The sequence below is a fragment of the Cavia porcellus genome, unplaced genomic scaffold (genome assembly GCF_034190915.1).
Source record: "Cavia porcellus strain 051 isolate PalLab524CR breed Dunkin Hartley unplaced genomic scaffold, mCavPor4.1 scaffold_8, whole genome shotgun sequence".
Lineage (NCBI taxonomy): Eukaryota > Metazoa > Chordata > Mammalia > Rodentia > Caviidae > Cavia > Cavia porcellus.
Genome location: NW_026947491.1, coordinates 65,223,957 through 65,245,404, shown reverse-complemented (window position 1 = coordinate 65,245,404; position 21,448 = coordinate 65,223,957). Strand labels below are relative to the sequence as shown.

At 34.0% G+C, this 21,448-nt stretch overlaps 1 protein-coding gene across 1 annotated transcript in view; it reads right to left on the bottom strand.

Annotated features, from left to right (window-relative positions):
* Trhde (thyrotropin releasing hormone degrading enzyme) overlaps nt 1-21,448 on the bottom strand; it is a 373,678-nt gene that overhangs the window by 94,456 nt on the left and 257,774 nt on the right. Inside the window, exon 7 of the mRNA XM_063255150.1 lies at nt 15,255-15,320. Coding sequence (XP_063111220.1) covers nt 15,255-15,320 — 66 coding nt within the window. The remainder of the gene's footprint in view (nt 1-15,254; nt 15,321-21,448) is intronic.

Sequence of the window (21,448 nt, the reverse complement as noted above, 5' to 3'; positions counted from 1 at the left end):
AGTACTTTGTATAGGGAAAAAGAGGAAGTTATCTTATGGGAATTTCATTCATCAGACTGCATCCATCAGAGGCTCAAGAATACAAAACTGTCAGCCTCTCATTTAAGAAAAAATCCTTGGATTGGAAGCTGGGAAGATGGCAGATAAATAAACAGCAAAGTAAAGAGCCTCTTTGATACTAACAGCTCAGACGCTAGTTAAAAGCATCCTAGAGAAGACCTGAAGGAAGGAGATGGATCCTCTCAACCCAGGAAGAAACTAAAAGGAAAAAAAAAAAAAAACAGAAAGAAAGAAAAAAAGAAAAGTAAAAGGTTGCCAGAAGGCTGTAGCCTGACACGCTCTCACTGGAACTGGTCCCACTACGTACAAAATACTGCTGGAATCTGAAGATGCATGGTCGTGGTGAAGTTGGGGATTGGTGAGCCCCAGGGCCTCGGCAGGATGATGCAGTCTGAAGTGAAGTAGCAAAGCAGAAAACAGCACCTGCTTGGAGATCTGCACTGGCTCACAGTGAGTACAAGGGAGCTCAGTCCTCCTGCAGGAGCAGGTGATTGGCCGGGTGACATTTTGGAGTTGGGGAGGATAACTCCAGAGCCAGAACTGCAGCAGCTGCAGTCAGCCACTCCTAGTGCAGAGCAGAATCATGGGAATTGCTTGGACTGAGTCTTGCCCTGTGCATGATCCAACAGTCAAGGATGAGGTCTCCCTGAAGCTATCCCTAATTAGCCCCTTGTGCATGGCACACACTAAAATGGTGAAAACTCCTAGTGGTTGACCAGCTCCGAGGGGAAGCCCAGCCTGCCCTGTCCCTGCTTGTACTTCAGCGATCATCACAAACTGGAGAGGGCAGCAAACCCTAGCCAGCATGCTTCAAAGTAATCATAGCCAATACAGGAAATGCTGGGGATGCCCATTACCCACTTGTCTGGAAGAAAACATAGACAAGAGGGAGAAATAAAAGAAAGTCTCCAGCCTCCAACCCAAACAGTACTGGCCCAGAAGAAGTAAACACAGAAGAGATCAGGGGATGCACACATGCAGTTTCTGAAGAAGCAGCATCTGACATAAAGAAATATTTTTGTGACATTATAAAGAATTCAAAACAGAAATACTAATACAAGTAAAGGAAGATAGAAGGAAAATAATAAAAGAAATGCTAAGTACCTCTCAAGAAGACACAGATGGAAGAATGAAGGAACATAGAAAAAGGAGAGAAACCTTTGGTGAAGAATATAAAAAAAAACACTAGAATACATGAAACAGATTCAAAGGTATTATCAGACAATTTTAAAAAACCCATTGAAAGCTGGCAAAGCTGCTTGAAAGAAGCAAAAGATAGACTATCAAACCTTGAAGACAGGTTTGCAACACATGATCGTGAAAGGAAAGATCCCTTAAAAATAACAAGGAACCAAGAAGTAACAATACAAAGGCTAGAAGATGAAAAGAGGATCTTTAACTTAAGAATAAAAAATGTGAGTAAAGAAGCAGGGAAAAACACAAATGAAATACAAAGGCTATTTACAGAAATAATTAAAGAAAACTTCACAGGCATAGGAAAGGAAATGATATTCAGATATATGAGGCATACAGAACTTCAGCCAGCTATAATCAAAATAGATCTACACCCAGACATATAATAATGAAGATCCCATAAATTCAACACAAAAACAGAATATTAAAAGCTGTCAGAGAAAAGAAACAGATTACCTATAAAGGAAAATACATCAGAATCATGACAGACTTCTTGACACAAACCATCAAATCAAGAAGAGCTTAGAGTGAAGTATTCCAAGCCCTGAAAGAAAAAGTAGACAATCAACTGCAGAAAAATATCATGGCAGAGATGAGGCAGAGAGGGTCGACAATAATTGCTAACTTGGATGGCCTAGATCCACTAATGAAAAGAAACACAGGCAGAGTGGTTTAGGAGATAGGGTCCATCAAGATGCTCTATATAAGAAATATAATTAACCTGAAAGAGGGTTTATGGACTGAAAGTTGAAGATGACAAAATAATGCTCTATGTGACAGGGAACCAGAAAAAAATGGGAATAGCTCACCCATCAGCTACAGATTGGTTGGAAAGACATAACATCTTATACAATGGAGAACTGCTCAGCTATAAGGAAGGAAAACCTTGATCATCTTGTAGGTAAATGGACACAACTTGAGAGCAACCTCAGAGGTAACAAGGTTCAGAATCACTTAGGTAAATAGCAGATTGCCTCCCTAATCTAAAAACTAAACGAGTTAGTGGGATATAAAATGTACAATGCACCCTGTGAAAGTAAAAGGAGAAGAATTGTCTAAAAAGGGAAGGCAGAGGACATTGCTAATGATTTGAAAGCCATAATGTTTTCATCACTCCATTTAGTTTGGCTATATTCTGTTTAGTTTGTCTACTTGTACTAGATTTGATTGCATGGAAATCTATTCCAAATATATACTGTAGTAACCATTTTAATTTCCTATTAACTTAGTCTGAAACCCTGTATTGCTTTCGCTGTCTTGTTTTGACTGATTTTATTCAAATCTGTTATGTTTGATAGTATTAAGTCTGAGAGTATAGGCAACTACTCTGAAGACAGTAAGATTCACTGTAATATCCATTCTGGTTTGACTATTACCCTCTTTTGAAGTCCTATAATGTCTCCAATGTTTTGCTTTTATTGATTTTGTTCCATACTACTATGTTTAATTTTTTTGTACCTGATGATATCATCAATTCTATTGAAGATAACAAGAGACATCATGGTAACCATTGTAGATAACCTTGTATTGTGCTTTTAAATCATGTACTATGTCTACCCTTTTGTTTTTAATGACCTCATTTTTTTTCTCATTTGGTTTTATTCTTTTCAAAATAAAAATACAAAAATAAAAAAGGAAAAATACCTGAAACTCCTACTCAAGAAGTGCTCTCTCTCCCAGCGCTCACCCAATCAGGCACTGAGAGAAGGCTCAGCCAGGGGATGTAGCTACTGGTCTTACTGGCTGATATCATCCACATCATACTGGTTTTACAGGCAAGCAGAATGCAAGAGTTTTAGAGTTAAGGAAAGCTTCCACCTAGGTTTCATAGAAATGACGCGGAGGCCAGAAACCCCTGAAAGGGAACTGTTTGGAGTTGTAGGAAGGAAGTAGTACAGTGAAGACCCCAGGAAGGCAGAGATGCCAGCTCTATGGAATGCTACACCAAGGAACCCTGCAGGTCATGAGCAAAGCCAGACCAGGAGGGAGGGTATGCAGACTAAATCGGCAAGGACACAGGGACAAGGCTCCCCAAACATTTTGGAACTCACATCTGATCACTAGTTGCCCCAGTTGCTTAAATGGATGTACTGCTTTCCCTGTGGTAACTCAGTCTTGTTTTTGTCTGATTCTTTTCTTTCCTCCTACTTATCCCCCTTTGGAATGGGAATGTTTATGCTGTTCCACTGTAGCTTGGGATTATACAACTTTTCGTTGTATTTTTGTAGAGGTTCACAGTTAAAAATTTTCTTTGAATCTCAGAAGGGAATATGACTTTACTTTTGAGAAATTCTGGAACTGTTGAGACTTTTGGGGAAGGAAATTTTGTGTTTCTGGTTGTATACAAGATGCTTGTATCACATTAGGTAGAATTATAAATTTGTTATATTGTTCATTTTGAGATACATGTTTTTGGATGTCAAGTTGACTAGGTTTGGGACATGATAGTTAAGCTTACTTCTCAACTTGATTAGCTTGAGAGCTACCTAAAGTCTTACTGGGCACTCTACCTACATAGAGCACTCTACTGAGTTTATCTAGCTGGGTCCAGGAACATGGCTTTCATATCTGGTCCCTGGTCCTTTCTTTTCTGCACTGTTTTCCTGCTGCATTTCCTTCTTGTCATACCTTTACTCCATAGTGTTCCTGCTTTGGAGTCACCTCACTGTGGACTGAATCCTTTGAAACTAGGAGTCAAATTGATCTATTCTTATTTAAATTTCAGGCATCAGATAAATTTTTCTGGCAACAGGAAACTGATTGATATAGACATTATTCTCTTCTAATATTTGATCATAATTTTTTAATCTCCTATTCCGAGCAGTTTGTATAAAGTTTATTCTGCGTATTCTGTCTTTTTCTACATTTCCAATCAGTCTTTAACCTTTCTTAAAGAAAACAATAAGTTTACAAACTCCCAAAAAGTCTCTACACTTGTTCCTTCTGCAGTTAAGTTTAATGTTTCAGGCCACTTATTTATTCTTGATGCAAGCTCATCTCTTAGCATCAGTGGCTCTGACATCCTGTCTGCCTCTCCAGTTATCCCCTCTCAGTCCTCTTAACAGACTCCCTTCTCTTCACCTTCATTTACTACAGTCCATTATGACCTAGTTCCATGCTCTCAGTTCAAAACCTTTTACGTTTACTTTTCCTTCTTCACCTCTCATTTAACACTCTTTACTTAATAAACTCACAGATTCATTTAATCCCTCAAAAACCATTTGAAATCCAATTACAGCTCTGTATAACTACTATATAAACCTCCATATTGTCTCATCTGAATATAAAGGTATTCTCCTGACATTTTTATAACATCTTTCTTGGTATTCAGAGTATATTATGACAACTAACCAGAGAAATGTTCTATGTATAAAGTCATGTCACACCCATCTTGAAATTGTTTAATGGCATCAACTGTACTCAAGAATAAAATTTCAACTTGTTAGTTCTTCCATCTTCTTGGAATCTTCCCCTACCTGTTTCTTTCACCTCTTTCTTATCCTTATGCCTTCTTTTCAATTTCTTTAATTCCCAATCAAAAATTATTTCAACTCACTGATCCATTATGCCATCTAACAGCAATTTTTCCTACCTAGCACATAACGTGTTGAGGAAATATATGTTTGTTTTTGTTTCCTATTTGCGTTGTATCTCCCTTATCCTTTGATATGATTCATGATATAATCCATACCTCCTCTGTGAAGCATGCTCTGAATACTATGTTCTTATCATAGTGTCTGACATAGAGTAAGTGCCTAACAAATATGTGTAGGGTAAGTGAATGACTGGACATATCTGATGGCTGACAAATGTGGACTGCAGACATAAAACTATGCAAAGCCAGTGCAAGGAAAGAAACCATAGTTTGGTTTATTAGCATGAAGCATTAAGAAATGATTCTGAACATTGTGGTATTATTCTCAAGTAAAAAATGATATGTAAAGTACCACTGGAAAAGATACTGAGCATCGAAAGATGAACATAGGAAACTGATAATTATGTAAGGCAATCAGAATCAAAAATGGATGGATACCACCATTTCTTTATAACATGTTAATTTGAGACTCTTCCTTGGACAAATACAGTACATTAAAATGGAATGGGATTTTGCATACCTAAGTTTTTTTTTTTGCAACTCAAGTTCTAAATAAATAATTTAAGATAAGTCTATGCAATATTTTTAAGTCACTCTTTTTAAACATGTATCTTTTCATAAAAATATTAGTTATTAGGTACTAGCTATTCTAGGGAAAAATTTCTGTGTAAACCTGTTACAACCACTAATTATTAGGACCACTATGAAAAAGACAGTAAGAAATCAATTTTTAAATAAGTGAAAACCTGTATAAATGTTAGAAAAAACAAACTGAAAAGAGAATTATAAAATATTTTCAACCTTATTTGTGATAAAAATATAACTATAATTAAAAAACAACAGGCTATGTTTTACTTGGTAAGTTAGTAATGAATTTACATTGAAAACAAGAAAGATCCAATGCTGTCTACTTAGTGTCTAAACACAGAATCTTCATATTTTATTTTCAGCATTTTATACTGATTTAACATTTTGGAAGAAAGACTAATTATGAGTATCTAGAAATATATTTAAAATCATGTAAAATATAAAGAAACATTTATTATTTAAAGATTATTAGATTGCTATATAACAAAACTTAGAAAGCAAACTACATGTTCACAGTCAAGGATCAGGCATATTGAAGTATTGTACAACTATGTTCTATTACTGTTACTAATGTATTCCATAGTACCATCAAACAGTTATGAAAACATAGATAACGAGCAAAACATTTCTGCTTAGGAGGAATATTTTTGTATCAAAACTTATAACATTGTCATATATATAGTTCTAGGCTAGTACATGTACTTTTTGAAAAAGAGCATAAAATAAGAGAAAAAATAAATTTAATAGAGTGTTGGAAGCCATTGAACACATATGCAGGGCTGCTGCAAGGCCAGGACATGATAAACTAATGGCTGAGGACACCTGGCTCCAATTCCAATTAACTAGATAAAGACTGTAGCTGCAGGCATTTCGCCCCTGTAGTGAAATGCAACATGGAGATCTTCTCCTAAGATACTTCTCCTTGTTAACAAAATTTGTTACTTGCAAAGTCCTTGAATCACTTCAAGTTCCACTCAATTTCCTGCATTTTCCATTCTAAACCCCTAAACAAATACAGACAATGGAGAGACACACTCTGCCTCAGCTACCAAAGTCCCCAAACTCAGCAGAGGGTTTTAATCTTCCTGGAGTCCTAAAATCAAACCACTTATCTCATTTATTTAAGCCTTCACCACACACTCATTTGGGAGATTAGGGATCTATGCTAGGTCCCCTATAATAGGGGATAAGAAAACTGCCAATTGGAGAGAAAACAGTCTAAGGAAAATGTCTCTAACAGAGTTTATTGTAATTCTGAACTCCACAAATCTCACAAATCAGAATACCCACAAAGGATCAAAGACAGCTTTTAGATAGGTACGTGTATGTGTATTTATAAATCAGATACATGCAGATACAAATATATTTGCTCATCAACCTAATATATCTAATAATAATGTCATGTATTATCTTTTAAATAAAAAGCATAACTTTATTTGAGCTTCTCATATAAAAGAGGCCACAGAATATTTAAAGGAAAATAAATAAAAAATACAGAGAAATCAAATAACTCATCAAGATACCTATTTTGCTATTTCAAAATATTTTAGTATATATGCCAATTTGTTTCATTAATACTATTAGTTTCTTTTAGTTCACTGAAAAGAAAGATTTGTGGAATTACCTTCTTTTTTATTCATAAGAGAAAATCTTTTTTGTCTATGTCTTGTACTTGGATAAAGTACTTTGAAGATAATTATACACAATATATTAATTATTATTCTTTTATTATTTTGTTATGAAATTTTTAAATAAAAATCTACCAATTTGATTAGGTAAAATGTATAATAAATCTTGATCCTTAAACTAGCAGATGAAAGACAATAAATATACTTTTTTATATTTTTCCACTAAGTACAGTAAATGACTGCAATATGTCCAAATGGAGACATATTTCTCTACTAATAAAGACTTTAATAATTGCTAAGGTGGTCTTGGTGCAGCATTTAAATCAGAGGCAAAATAATGATTCAATCTGAACTTGCATATAAGAATTAAAACTGATGTCTAGAATTTACTTTTCTTACCCAGAATGATAAATAGCTACAAATATTTAATTTTTAAATGTACTTGTTTTGCTTGTAGATGTAATCTTAGTTCTCAAATCCATGGGATCTTTTCTAAAAATTAAGTATACATGTGTATTGTATAATATGCTACCTTTACTGGTAGGTTTTTAATGAATTAAATACAACTTAGGTCAAATCCAATTACTAAAAACCAGTTATGATAACATTATTATAGAGTATTGTGTGATCACAAAATACAGTCAAGTGTCAACCTTTGCAATTGCAACACATATAGAGCTACATAGCATTTTCAGTGAAAAATGTAGACATTTGAAAAAACTATGTATGCGCAATCACTTAAAATGGAGCCTGATTCAGCTATCACCTTGACAAAATTATAGTTCTACCTCTTTAGAAAGGAATCTGGGTTGACTCACTGCCTGTGTGTATTATTTTCTGATTTTTCATTTATCAGAAAATCGACATGCAATGCTGTTTCAGAAACATAATCCTGAAGTTTGCAAATAAAAATCCTGAGTGCACATGTTAGCACGTAACACCTCATTGAAACACAACTTATTGACTGTGTTGTTGCTACTAATAATCCCTATGGTTTCATGCCTGTCATTACGTTAGGGCTATCAGAATTTTATGAGCACAAACCAATAATAATGATATTTCCTTTTTGCTTTTTATCCACACCTCATTGCCTTACATTGATTTGCATAAGCAATTTCCACCCTGATAATTGGAGTAAATATCTTGTTGTCGGTTACCAATGCAAAAGAGTAGCTAAATACTAATTAGAAGAAATCCTTCTTTATTCAATCATATTTCAGATAATAATGAATCTCACCCCATCCTCTGGTTGAGCAAAAAGGTGACTCACTTTCTCACAATGATTTGACTAATATCAAGCTTGAAAATTATCTTTCTTCATAATTTCAACTCCCTCATGTTGGTTTTATAGCATGAAGAATGTTATTGCTGTTCAAATCATTAAAATAATATTTTATTATTTGAAAATAAAAAGCATTACTACTATGCAGTAATTATTTTTAGTTGATTCTAAGACAATCAGGGTTAACTGAGGATTTCATAATTTAGCTCAATTTAAATTCTAAAAAATCAGAGAAAAAGAAAAAATGTAATTGGAAGTTTTAAAAAGTAAAATGACATAAGTAAGGTTCATATCATGTAACAAAAATTCTAGCTAAAAGTACTGTTATCTAAATTACTGGAAGTAGGCTTGAACACTTCAATCGAATCAGAATTTAACTATGAGGACTTATCCTAAATTATAAAAAAGATAAAAGCAATTGATTTTAATTCCTTAGTCGTATGCATATTTTAACTTTAAGTATCATTGAGATATGGGCAAAAATTAGTCTATATGCTTGAAACAATCAGATATTTAGTAAATGGAAAAATGTAAAAATTTCCAAAAGATGCTATAAAGTGGCTAGCATTTTTGGAGGAGGAATTTAAAAGAACTACTTACAGGAGAAAGAAAGATTTCAAGGGGTATATAAAATCATCCAGAAACTCTAGAGAGACAGAAAAAAAATGAAGGGCAAAATTGGAGTATAGTTTGTATTCAAGATTTCAAATAGAAAAAAATTCAACAGCACTGAACACTGAAGTTTATCCAAGTGGAAGAAAGGTTACAGTGTGATTATTCTGCATGTGTTGCTCTACGTTGGGGTGTCCCATTATCTTTGTGGCATTGTATTGAGAAAACCACTTTCCAATTCCACAAATATTAAACAGATGTGGAAACCCCAAGTGATTTTACTAGTTTGTCCTTAGATGACCTAGAAAGGAATTTAGAAATGTTCATGCCACAGACAAAAGTGAGGGGCTAAAGTAAGAAACACTTTATATGTAAAAAGCATAACTTGGGCTGGAGTGCAGGGAGCTTCTGGTACTGCTGACACTGCTACTGACTGACGCTTTGAAGTCCTGATATATAATGTATCATGTAGTTGTTTGTTAAGTCATCCTTCCTCACTGGAATCTCTGGGAAGAGAAAATCCTGGGATGGGGAAGCACATCAGCTTCCTTTCCAGATATATCCTCTGTAGAACTGGCTTTAAATCAAAAACAATTTAGGCAAACTGCTGCTTAGGTACTCTCCCCATATTTACCATATCCCAGGGGCTGAGAATTGCTAACACACATTCTGGCACACTAAATCTACAGGTCCCTTCATTCTGTTAATCAAATATTACTTGCATTATTAGATTGTTTTGAGAGATTTAATAACTATTAACTCCTTAATTTATCTCTTCTTTATATTTATATTAAGAATATGCAATAACTAGCTAAGCAGGTAGAATAAGGAGCTGTAAATATGAGCTCATAGTTGTATAATGCAGTAATTACATTCTTCATGGGGAATATGTGTGTGTGTGTGTGTGTGTGTGTGTGTGTGCATGACATCTTAACAATTTTTATTTTGCCTCCATCTTCTTCCTTCTTTCCCTTTGTCCTTTCCTTATTTGTAAATGATCAATTTCTAGCTCCTTCTTTTACAAGAGAAATAACTAGAAATGTATAATTTTCTTATTATCAAAATTCATTCTCCTAGACATAAATAACATCAACTCAATTAAAAGAAATCTTATAGAAAACAGATCACAGGCCATTAAGAAGTACAGTTATGAAGTGAGTGAAATATGCTCATTGTTGGTTGGATTTTCCTAATTTTTCCCATCACATGTCATTACAAATTATTGAAATCATTCTGCTCTAGCTTGCTAGTTATTGCATATTCTTAATAGAGGTATAAAGGAGAGATAAAATAAAGAGTTAATAGTTATTAAACCTCTCAGAACAATCTATAACATAATGCAAGTAATATTTGATTGATAGAATGAAAGAACCTGTAGATTTAGTATGTCAGAATGTGTGTTAGCAATTCACAGCCACTCTCACTACCTCCTACACTCTTGTGCACTGTAGGAGCGAGATATCTGAAAGGTATATTCTCTATAACGCTTTATTGCTTAAAGCCAAGTTTAAATTTTATAAAACAAAAAGCACACATATGAGATATGGAAGTCAGTAGAAAAGAAGGAATTCTCATTGCTCAGAGAGCAGCAAGCAGGCGTGTCGACTTTGGCAGAACAGAGGTAAAATATTTCCAGTTGCTTCTGAATGAAATACTGGCAGCTGAAAATGGATATTAATTTGTTGTGCTACTCAAATTTCCTGCCTTTCTGAAACCCGGTAGTGACTTTCTTGATCTTTTCTCCCAAATTCTTCTCAGTTTTTGAACACATATATACCAACTTTCGAACCCTTTTTTGCTTGAGATACCCACGGTGACTTTGATTTTTCTAGTGGACCTGTATGTTCAGAGATGGCTATCTGTAACTGTTTTCCTCTTTTGATTAAATTTTTAGAAGATTATCAGTGATATCAGGTAATAGTAACATAACAATTTATGGTTTAGAGGGCCACTTTCTTAAATTATCACCAACAATTTCCTAAATTGAAAAATAGGATTTGGGAAAATAATAACTGGCTCAATAGAACATTATTATAGAATAGAGTCTGAGAAAAAACCGGATATTCCTGATGTATGTGAAGACATCATAAAAAGAAAATGCTAATCTTATCTTTTAAATTCTCATCTGGAAGTAGAGGTAAAGGACCAGAGATCTACAACTACAGCAAAAGAGTCTAGAACTCCTAATACCCTTAGAATCAGTGTCTTAAAACTTGATTATGGATTGAAGTGCTAAGTAACGAAATTGTAACTCAAGTAAATTTCCTGACTTTATTAGATTTTCTATGTGAAAGGAAGGATATTGACTGGGAAAGCTTAACACTGTGAGCATTGGAATGGTGGCCTAGAAGTCTAAGGTCTGTTGAACTTCAGATAGTGCCAGAAGCAGCTTTTCTGCCTTTCAAAGGTAAGTTTCCTCTTGTGTGAGTACCGTGTCATTCATCAACAGGAATGCTAATTTGTCTATAAACCAACCTCCAGTATACTCAACAACATGACACTTGGCAAGTCAATTCCAGATTTCAGGAGCACAAGTAGAAACTCTAGCTTTAGAAAGCACAACATTTGTACTGTACATAAACAAGAAAGTTCAGAAGTCTTTCACAAATCTTTCTTCACACAGTTGTGGCTTTCTCACAAAAATGTAAAGTATCTAGAACAAAACATGAAATATATAACTAAAAAGAAAACACAAGTTATTTCTTAATACCAGCATTTGAATCTTTTAATAGCAAAATCTCTCTGTAACAATAAATGATGTCCTGGTTTGGTTACTGTTACAGTCCAACATAAATTGATAGCCATTCAACCTTAAAACATAAATGATTACTTAATCATACAAGAGCAGAGAATCACTCTTACACATCCAGTTTATGATTTTCCCCATCAAATTAAAACAACTTTTCCAAACTAAAACAATCAATCTCAAATCATGACTAAATTGTAGATTCCGAGAATATGAAAGATGAAATGAATCTTGGAGTATTTAGTATTAAATTTCGTAATTATGGAGTCAGAGGCCAAGAGAGATTTGGTGAGTTGTAGAATGCCAACATTAATTAGGAGGAGAAAGGAAAAAAATATTTTTCCCTACTAATTCAAGCTTCCCCAAATATGGCTGCTATAATTCTGTAAAATAGATTGCAGAGAACAGTAGACATGTGGAATTTTGAAAAATGGAATCACATGTTTAAAAAATATGTTATTGTATGTAAAGGTATGATCAACTATTTCAAAAAAAAACAAGAGACATTATGGTAGCCACTGTTGATATAGTTTCTTGTTTTGAAGTCCTGTGTTACCTGCATTGTTCTGTTCTTATTTTCTTTGTTCTGTTTTGTTTTGTTTCATTCTCTTTAAAATAAAAAAATTAATGTTATTTATAAATGGTACACATAATCTAACCATACAAGGTTTCAAGTGTGATTCACTCAAAATGTCACTTTGAATTCAAACAATAAAACCAAAGTGAGTTTATTAATGGTATCAGGGGACAATTTTTATACCTGTATGTATGATTTATCTATCAAAAAAAGTTTTAGATAATTTACTCTTAAAAAACATACAAGGTAAAAATCAGACTGAAACCACAAGAAAAATAGGAAATCAGAAAAAAGAGGTATGAGAAATTCCACCACAAGTCAAGCTGTGACTATCTGCTATGGAATTATTTTCTAGACTTTCTAATAACTAACTGAATGGGTTAAATACTACCAGAAAAAAAGAAGACTTCTCAGAATTCTCTACAGTTCTTTCCTTCTGACAAATACATGTTTGATTTGAAATTTAAAATAAATGTTGCCATTTAAAACATTATAAAAGTCATAAAAATACAGTTGACTCAGCAGTCATTACTTTATAAGTAATATGTGAATATTTGAATTGACCAGAAACTCACTGTCTTCCTATGTTATGAACATAATATATGTATTTTTAAACATTCTTTGCCTTGTCCCTAAAGAGCTTGATGTGAGTCATAAGTACACACAAAATTACAGAATACAACTTTTAGGTAAATGATAAATCAATAAGAAATTGTCATTATGACTTCTGTGTAGAACACAAGGGGTCAGGTCTGAGCACAAGGGGACAAAAAGAGAAATACAAAGAAAAGGAAAGAAAGTAAAAGAGGGAGGGACAAGTAAAGAATGAAAAAAATACACGCAAACACATTATTCACAATTTGGAATTGCCAAAGCATAGAATCCTAACCCTGGATTTGTCTGCAAATAATAAACTTCCATTTGTTGACACAGCTATAGCTATGGCTAAGGTGAAAACAATAAATAGATTTTTCCAGCAAAGGTAAGTGCTGAAAACCCAGATTAGCTCTTTCAACAGCTTGTAAACCAAGACTCCCCAAAGCTTTGTGGATAGGAAGCATATTAATATCAGCTCTGACCACTCAGCACCATGATATGAAGTATCTGTTCAGGAGGTCATCTCCAAAACGTACCCCATACATCTTCATGTAGAGATGATAATTTATCACCTAGACATGGAAATCTACTGTAAACAAATCCAAACTGCTGATGATACACTAAATCAGTTTGAGCGATGAGTATAAATAAAGCTGAAAGCCAGGTACTGAAGGAAACAGATCTATCTGATCAATGAGATGTCACAAGGCAAATGAAATGCAATGTTGACAAATATAAAGTTCCCTCAATTGAAATTAACCAAATTAAGAATAAAAACAAAAATGCACACAATAATAAAAACTTCAAAAGAATTTAATACGAATCACAGGGTGTTTTCTGCTTCAAATAATATTGAGCAAAATGGGTCAGTGGGAAAACATGTATTTTAAAATGATATATTTTGTGTGCCATAGAAAGTAGCACAGGTTAAAGAAATATGTTGCAAAACAAAAATATTCTCCAAATAATGTAAATGTAGTTATTCAATCTGCTGAGCAAATCCATACAGTCAAATAGAAAAAAAATATAAAAACTGTACATAGAAAATGATTTCATATAAACTTGCTACACGGAAATCAAATTCAATTTGTGTTATCCTTGTGAAAGCTTAGATATTTTCTGAAATTGTCATGCTACAACTTTGATGGGAGAAAAACAAAGGATTGGTGATAAGGAAGGGCATTCTCCAGATAGTTGATATTCATGGAGGGCACTCCTTGAGGGGGGAACAAAGGTTTTCCCAACTATGTGATCAGAATAGCGCCTTGAACATTTTACAAATACGCTCAATGGATTCAGCTATTCTGAAGGTGTCCCTGATGGAAAGAGCTGATTAAAGTAAATTTCAACCCCTGCTGAAGCAAATCTGTAAAAATATTTTCTAAAGGAAGTTATTCAAGATATTTATATTTTTTTATTGAATTAAATATATTTTTTATCATAACACATTTAACTCTTCCTTTGTATTTTTATCTTTCGGGGTGTATTTTGGGTAAAGATACAATAATACTTCTAAAATATGACCTGATCCAAAATGTAGTTTATTTAAATTTCAAAATGAAAAGCTTACTAAGAACAGATAAGATTGATTGCTCTCTCTATCTTAGCATAATTGTATTTCAGGTGAACATCAATTTACTTTAAAGGACACTTCTAAGTAGCAGAATGCATCATAAATAATTCATCAATCACAGCTACCAGGAACATGATTTACTCTGGCAGATTCAGTGGAATAAAATTCCATATTTCTATATTTGTATCTGCTTTAAATTTAATAATTTTCCTCTTCTGAAACTCCATTCTTAGATTCTATAATTCTTTTTAAAGATATAGTATGATAAACTGTTTCTTTTTCCTCAGTTTCAAAAAGCAATATTCTCTAATTGAAATATAAGCATATACTTATCATTGAAACAAATAAGAATCCATGCATACAGATAGTCAAACATAAAGGAAACATATCTCAAAATAGCCCCATGATTTTCTGAAGTATGTAAGTAGCATACGTTTTCAGTATATGCTACTAATAAGGCCAATAATATTTATTTTCACATTATATGAACTTTTAAATGAAAAGAAGGAGAGTAGAGCTTTTTTGAAAATCTTATATCAATTATTTAGGATCTGATATATGTGGAAATTACTTCAATTTACATTCTAAATTGTATTGACAGCCCATTTTTTCAGTTAGCACACTGAATATTCTATCTACAACTTTTGCTGCTCACAAAGAAAGATATTACTTAGCTTACACATCTCGAATTTTCCATCAAAATCATCTTTTTGTATTAGCAAATTTCCAATTAGTGAAATATACTTAAAATAAATACATTGACATGGAAAATTTAACAGAAAATGGAAAATATTTTACTTACTTGCAAACCCCTCTGAAAAACTGAGTGGCCCATAAAATTAGCTAGCATCCTAATTAAAGCAGCACCCTGTTAAAAAAAAGAAAGAGTATTTAAAACTAAATAATTTCAACAAGATGTGATTCAAACAATCATTCTGTCAATCAATCTGAAACGTGCTTCATTTATGCTACATTATAATATTTAATAAGACAAACATGAAAACCACATCATACTTAAAAATAACAATTGTGCTTAAGTTTCGACTGTAAATCTTACAACTACAAAACACAAATCTCCTGGAAAGAATATCTACAGACAATAATAAGTTGTAAATCAAGTGCAATTTAAATATTAGCAGTTTATTGAAACAATGTATATGACAAAGTGAATAAAATGTGGTTATTGGGCTCACAAGTTTATAATTTATTCATAAACATTCCTATTAAGACATACTTAGAAATATGTTAAATATCTTTATTACTCTGATTGTAGTAAGAATAGTTCAATTGTACAAGTGAAGAATACAGAGTACTTAGGAATCAGGTTGCATGGTTCAGATTGTCACTCTGCCACTCATGTACCATATTCAGTTGGGAAAATAATTTAACTTCCCTTTTCTCATTTAATTCTTTTGCAATATACAGGCAATAATAGTATTTAATGTAATTGTTCTGAAATTTAAATGAATCAATGTGCATAAGGCAGTTTAAAATGGGTCTGTAAAACAGTAAGTAATTTAGGAATGAAAGTTAATACAAATTTGCTAACTATTTTTATGCCTTGATTTTTTCCTTTAGATACTGAATTTAACCATATAGATTCATACAAAAATAAGACATGTGTGGTCAACATAAATATTTAGAATAATAAAGTATATCACTAACTTTAATCTACTTCACCTTAAGAAACATTACTATAATGTAGAACATTTTTACTACAAAAATGTAAGAATTCAATAAGAAACATTACAAGTAATGTTAATTAAGCCTAGATGATCACAAATCTTTATTAAAGTGTAAGTAAGTTTTCAAGAAGATTCTTCAGTTTACACCAAGTTGTTTGAACTATGGAGCAGTGAATTTTAAGCACTGAATATTTAATAAACCTTATTTTTTAGTGGGGTGTGAGATTTTTTAATGACAACATATCCTACTTCAAACTCATTACAGATACACTCCAGCAATTTGTTTTTGTAATACATTTTTCTTGGCACTGGGGATTTAGCTCAGGTATAAGTGCCTGCCTGTCAAGCTAGAGGTCATGAGTACAATCCTTGGTATCAGAAATCAATCAATCAACCAATAAATAAAAATTTGCTTAACAAGTAAGAATTGTATATATTATTGGTGTCAGTGTGGGACTTCAATACATGGATACAGGGTAAGATGATCAAAAGTATCGCTTTTTGCAAAAGACTCATAGGACTCACAAACAGATTCATCCATCCTGGAACTGTACCACTGTAGTCAATCCAGAAGTACAATAATAATTTTCCATTTTCTGATATTTAAATCATTTCCTACAATTCTTGTAATTTAATGAGATATAATACTCATAATTCATCAATTAACCATCGTTAAAGCAATATCTCAGAACATTTAAATTACCACCAAAATTTTCTCAATTTATTGTTATTTTATTTCCACCTCAACAAATCATAAACTGAAAAACAACAAAATTTTATACCTCTCTTGATATTTTCTCCTCCCACACTTTTTACTCTGTCTTTCGCCTCTTCCTCTTAACTTTGCACACTTGTGTAAGTCCATAAAATACAAACATTTCTCATTCAATCTGGGGACCAAGTTAGAATTCCCTTTAGAACCTATCAGCTCTGTTCCTTGAATTTCTTTGACAAACTCTCCTCCTGTACATTTTTCAATCCAATCTACCAACCCTGAGGGTGGAAACTGTCAGTTCTTCAGCACAAGTGACCCTTGTCACCTGGAGTGTTAGACACAGAATCTGAAGTGGTCGACTCAAACTTTGATTCAGAACAGATCAGCCATCTTCAGATAATTTAAGTGTTTCCCTCCAGATAATGATGACTTGGCCACTTGTCAGCTATTTAAAAAGGTATCAATTTTAGCATGACCCAATGGCAAAGCAATACTTCTTAATCTAAACAATGGGCCAATTTTCCAGTCTGGTTTAAGATGGAGCAGAGTGCTAACAAGAAATGACACCTAAAAATATAATCAATACCATGCAATATCATTGAAACTTTTATTATATCTCATAACTTAACTTTTAGAAAATTTGTGCTGACTTGAACATTTTAATGTTCTCTGGAGCAACACACAAAATTTTACATTTAGTCTTTCCTTTCTAAACTAAATTTTAAAATCCCTATTTCATAGAAGTTCACAGACATATAGGTTTACCAACTGTCATCATTTAGTCAACACATACTGAACCCTACTATGTACAGGTTATTAAAATTCACAACCGCAACATAGGTATATATCATCACAGTTCAAAAAACAAAAGGCCCTAAATTTCTTTCATCTTGGCTTTAAAGCATTATTCATCAGACTACTATTTTTTGGCATATTGGAACTTACATTACAGTTCCAGACCCAAACAAGGTATTTATGGATATTTAGGCAGCCTGAGAAATTTATGAGAAGCAACTAAGTTATTTCAGCAAAGTTTTAACATTTGAAGTTAGCACAAGCATACCTATCATGATGTTTGATAAGCTTAGGCTCAATGGGACTCTAGAATAATTGATTGATTTCTTCAGGGTTTCATAAAGAATATTGTACACAACTATGCTTATGAGCCCACTCATTTTTATGAGTTTTTTTGTATTTGAAATCCCTTTTTTGTATAAGCTCCCAACTAATTTTTTAAAATGTTTCAATGTATTAATTTGAGTGCATATTATTAGTCTCAGCGACAGTAAATATCCAGAGGAAAAGCAGTGTCTTTGTATTTGGCATCACTTTTTCTCTGTGTCTAGCTCAGAAGCTGTTCTCCCTCAGAGCAATTAGTTGAATGAAAGATGCAAATTATCATATGCATAGCAATTACTTTGTATTTTTGAAGACTATTTATTCAGCCAGGATATACAGTTTATTACTTCACTGGTGTGTTCTCACAATAAGTAATCACTTTAAAAAGGGAGATCTTCTTAACTAATTTTTTTAACATATGCTTATTCAGCAAGGTAATGTATTTGGTATCCTATACAACATGAATGGCACAACTTTCTATCCTCAAGGACTCAAAATTTAAGTGAAAAGAGATTGAAAACACTGTGACACATATTTTTCCTGTGTTCTAGACTACAAAGAGGTTACCTAGGGGTGGTCGGGCAGGATGGAGGTGGGGTGAAAGCTCTAAAGAAGTGGAATTCATGTTTCCAGTAAAAGACTGGTTAACAATTAGAAAGCATGTGTGTGATAGAGCAGGAATATTTTTTTCAACAATCAGATAGGTGTGGAGGTGAAAAATAATCAGGGAAGATAACGTAGAAGTACACATGTATGAAACCAGCAATGGGAAATTGCATGGAAAATGAGAGTCAGGCAGTTATAAAGTAAAATAAAATTGAAAAAAAGAAGAAGCATCAGCAAATGGGAGCAATGAGGATAAAAGCCAGCAACAGACTTAAGGAATATAACAAACATTAATTTGAACTCCATAGCCTAAGTAGAAGATGATGTTAACAAATATACAGAATTTAGAGAAATTGTGGATTGAATGAATATAGCAATATTCACTTGAAAAATAAGGGATTGAAGGCTAGGCAGAGAACTAGAGGAAAGGGCAAGCACAGTAATGAGGTCCATGGTACTTTATAATTGAAGACATATATTGGGATTTGAAGTAGGCACGATTGACAGAAGAAAAGTGCTTCAGAAGTAAATGGAAGAGAGAATCATAAGAGCTTCTCTTCAAATTCTGTATGATATGCTCTTCACCACTCAGGATAGGTAGTCAGTAAACACTGTTGAAGAAATCAATGAGAAATAAAATTATGTGCAAAGGAGGATGATAAATTGTGGTGAAAATCAGAAGGCGGCTCAGTAATACTGTCCCTAAAGATGTGTTTAAACACTAGGGTTTCAGATTTCAAGGATAAAGTAGCCAACAAAAGGGGATAGTGGGTCAAATTTAAGAGAAAGCTATTTTAACAGACTTGTAGAGGGAAAACCCAGTTTGGAAAGCAAGTGAAAATGAAAGAGAAAGCAAGACATATTCACACAAGGTTTGTTTAAGATTCTTTTTGGAAAATGAGAGAAAATTTTGTGCAAAGCAAAAAATCTGATCCAGGGAAAACAGAGATTGGAGACACACTAGCACAAGAGACGACAGGTGAAGTAAGATTCTGAATCCTACTGAAGTAAGATCTTACTGAAGTATGATAACTGAAAAGTAAATTTAGAATATCCTTGGGAGAACAGTGAGCCTGTTTTCTTTGAGGCAAGACTAAGGCAATAAAGTAAGGAAAGATAAACAAGAGATTTTGAAGTTCAAATCACAGAAGCTGGGGAACTACAGTGCACACAATAGACTATAACACTACAAAACAGCTGATTTGGTCAGTCTGACCCACTACTCGGGCCACATCACCCAAGACAGTTCTTAGCACATAGATTACTGGGCTATCACTTCTCAGTAATACAAGAGAAGTGGTCCTGAGATTACATCAGTTGAAAACAATGAAACTAGATTTGAAACAACTAACATAAGAAGGCAATAAAGAGTCAACAAATATAGAAATATGCTGAAAGTTTGTAATTTATTATGAAGTCAGTAAGAAGGCATTTGCCATTATACAGTCAATTACTACATGCTACTTTCCTAATTGTATATAAAGATACTTTGTGTTTGTCAAGTTAGAAAAGAAAGACTTAAAGAATTATTTAAATTATCAGGAAGGAGTACGAAGTGGCACTCGGGAATTGCTGACTTCCAGGAGAACATGGCAAATAGATAACAGCAGCTATAGAGGCTCTCTGAGATAGCCAGCTTAGAATCCAGGAGTGGTGCAGTGTGAGGAGTCCTAAGCAAGGGGAGATATACCTTGCCAACCTAGGAAAGAACTAAGCTGAGAGAAATCAACTGGAAATGCAATCCTGGTGCTACAACCAGAACAGATAAAATCTCAGTGCAGAAGCTGGAACTCACACCTCTGGAAACTGCAATTTGAATTTCCTGTCACTGCTGTTGCATCTGAAACGGCACAGCAGGAAGAAAGACGCACGAAAGCTCTGAGAGTGGGAATCAGCGAATGGAGTTGAGAGCGCGACTGGCAGGAAGCCCTGCATCAACCTGCAGTGAGTGAGAGGAACGGGGACCCTTCCATAGACTAGGAGGCTCCTACAGAGGACATTCTGGGACCAGGCAAACTAGCCAGAACAGCATGCTGCAGTGACTTTAGTCGCATATTCCCTTCTCAAGCAGGATTGGTGGGGAGCACTTGGCCTGGGTGATGCCATGGACTAAGACCCAGTAGGCTAGCCCAAACTGGGTCCCAGTGCCTGGTGGTGCACCCTAGCAGTGAAGCCTTCAGTAGGTTGACCTGGAGGGGCAGGCCCAGCATAGGCTGCCCAGGTCTGTGTCTCCCTAGTACACTACAGTGGGCGGGAACACCTAGCTGGCACGACTCAAACAAACTGTAACCAACAAAGAAACTGGGCCTCCTATATACACTTGTATGGAAGGAACAAAAAGTATGGGAAGAGGAGCAACAAGAAAGGGTCCTCAGTCCTCAATCCTGAGAACACTGATCCAGGAAAGGTAAATGCAAAGGAGAATAAGAGCAGAAAACATGCAATACCATACACGGCACCAATAGACATAAAGTGATATCTCCGGAGCCTCATAGATGAGTTCAAGAGTGAAGTATTTAACAAAGTAAAGCAAGATATAAGTAGAATAGTTAGAGAATGCTAAGCACCACCTAAGAAAAAACAGATGGTAGAATGGAAGAACAGAAAAAAGGGGAGAATTGTTTGATGGAGAAAACAGAGAAAACATAGAATACGTGAAGCTGGTTCAAAGAGATTACCAGGAAACTAAAAACTCTATTGAAAGCTGGCATAATAGCTTGAAAGAAACTAAGGATAGATTATCTGAACTGGAGGACAGATTTGTAATGCGGGAGCATGAAAGGAAAAACTTCTTAAAAATAACAAGGAAACAAACAGCAATAATACAAAGGCTAGAAGATGGTAAGAGGATCTATAACTTAAGAATTAAGA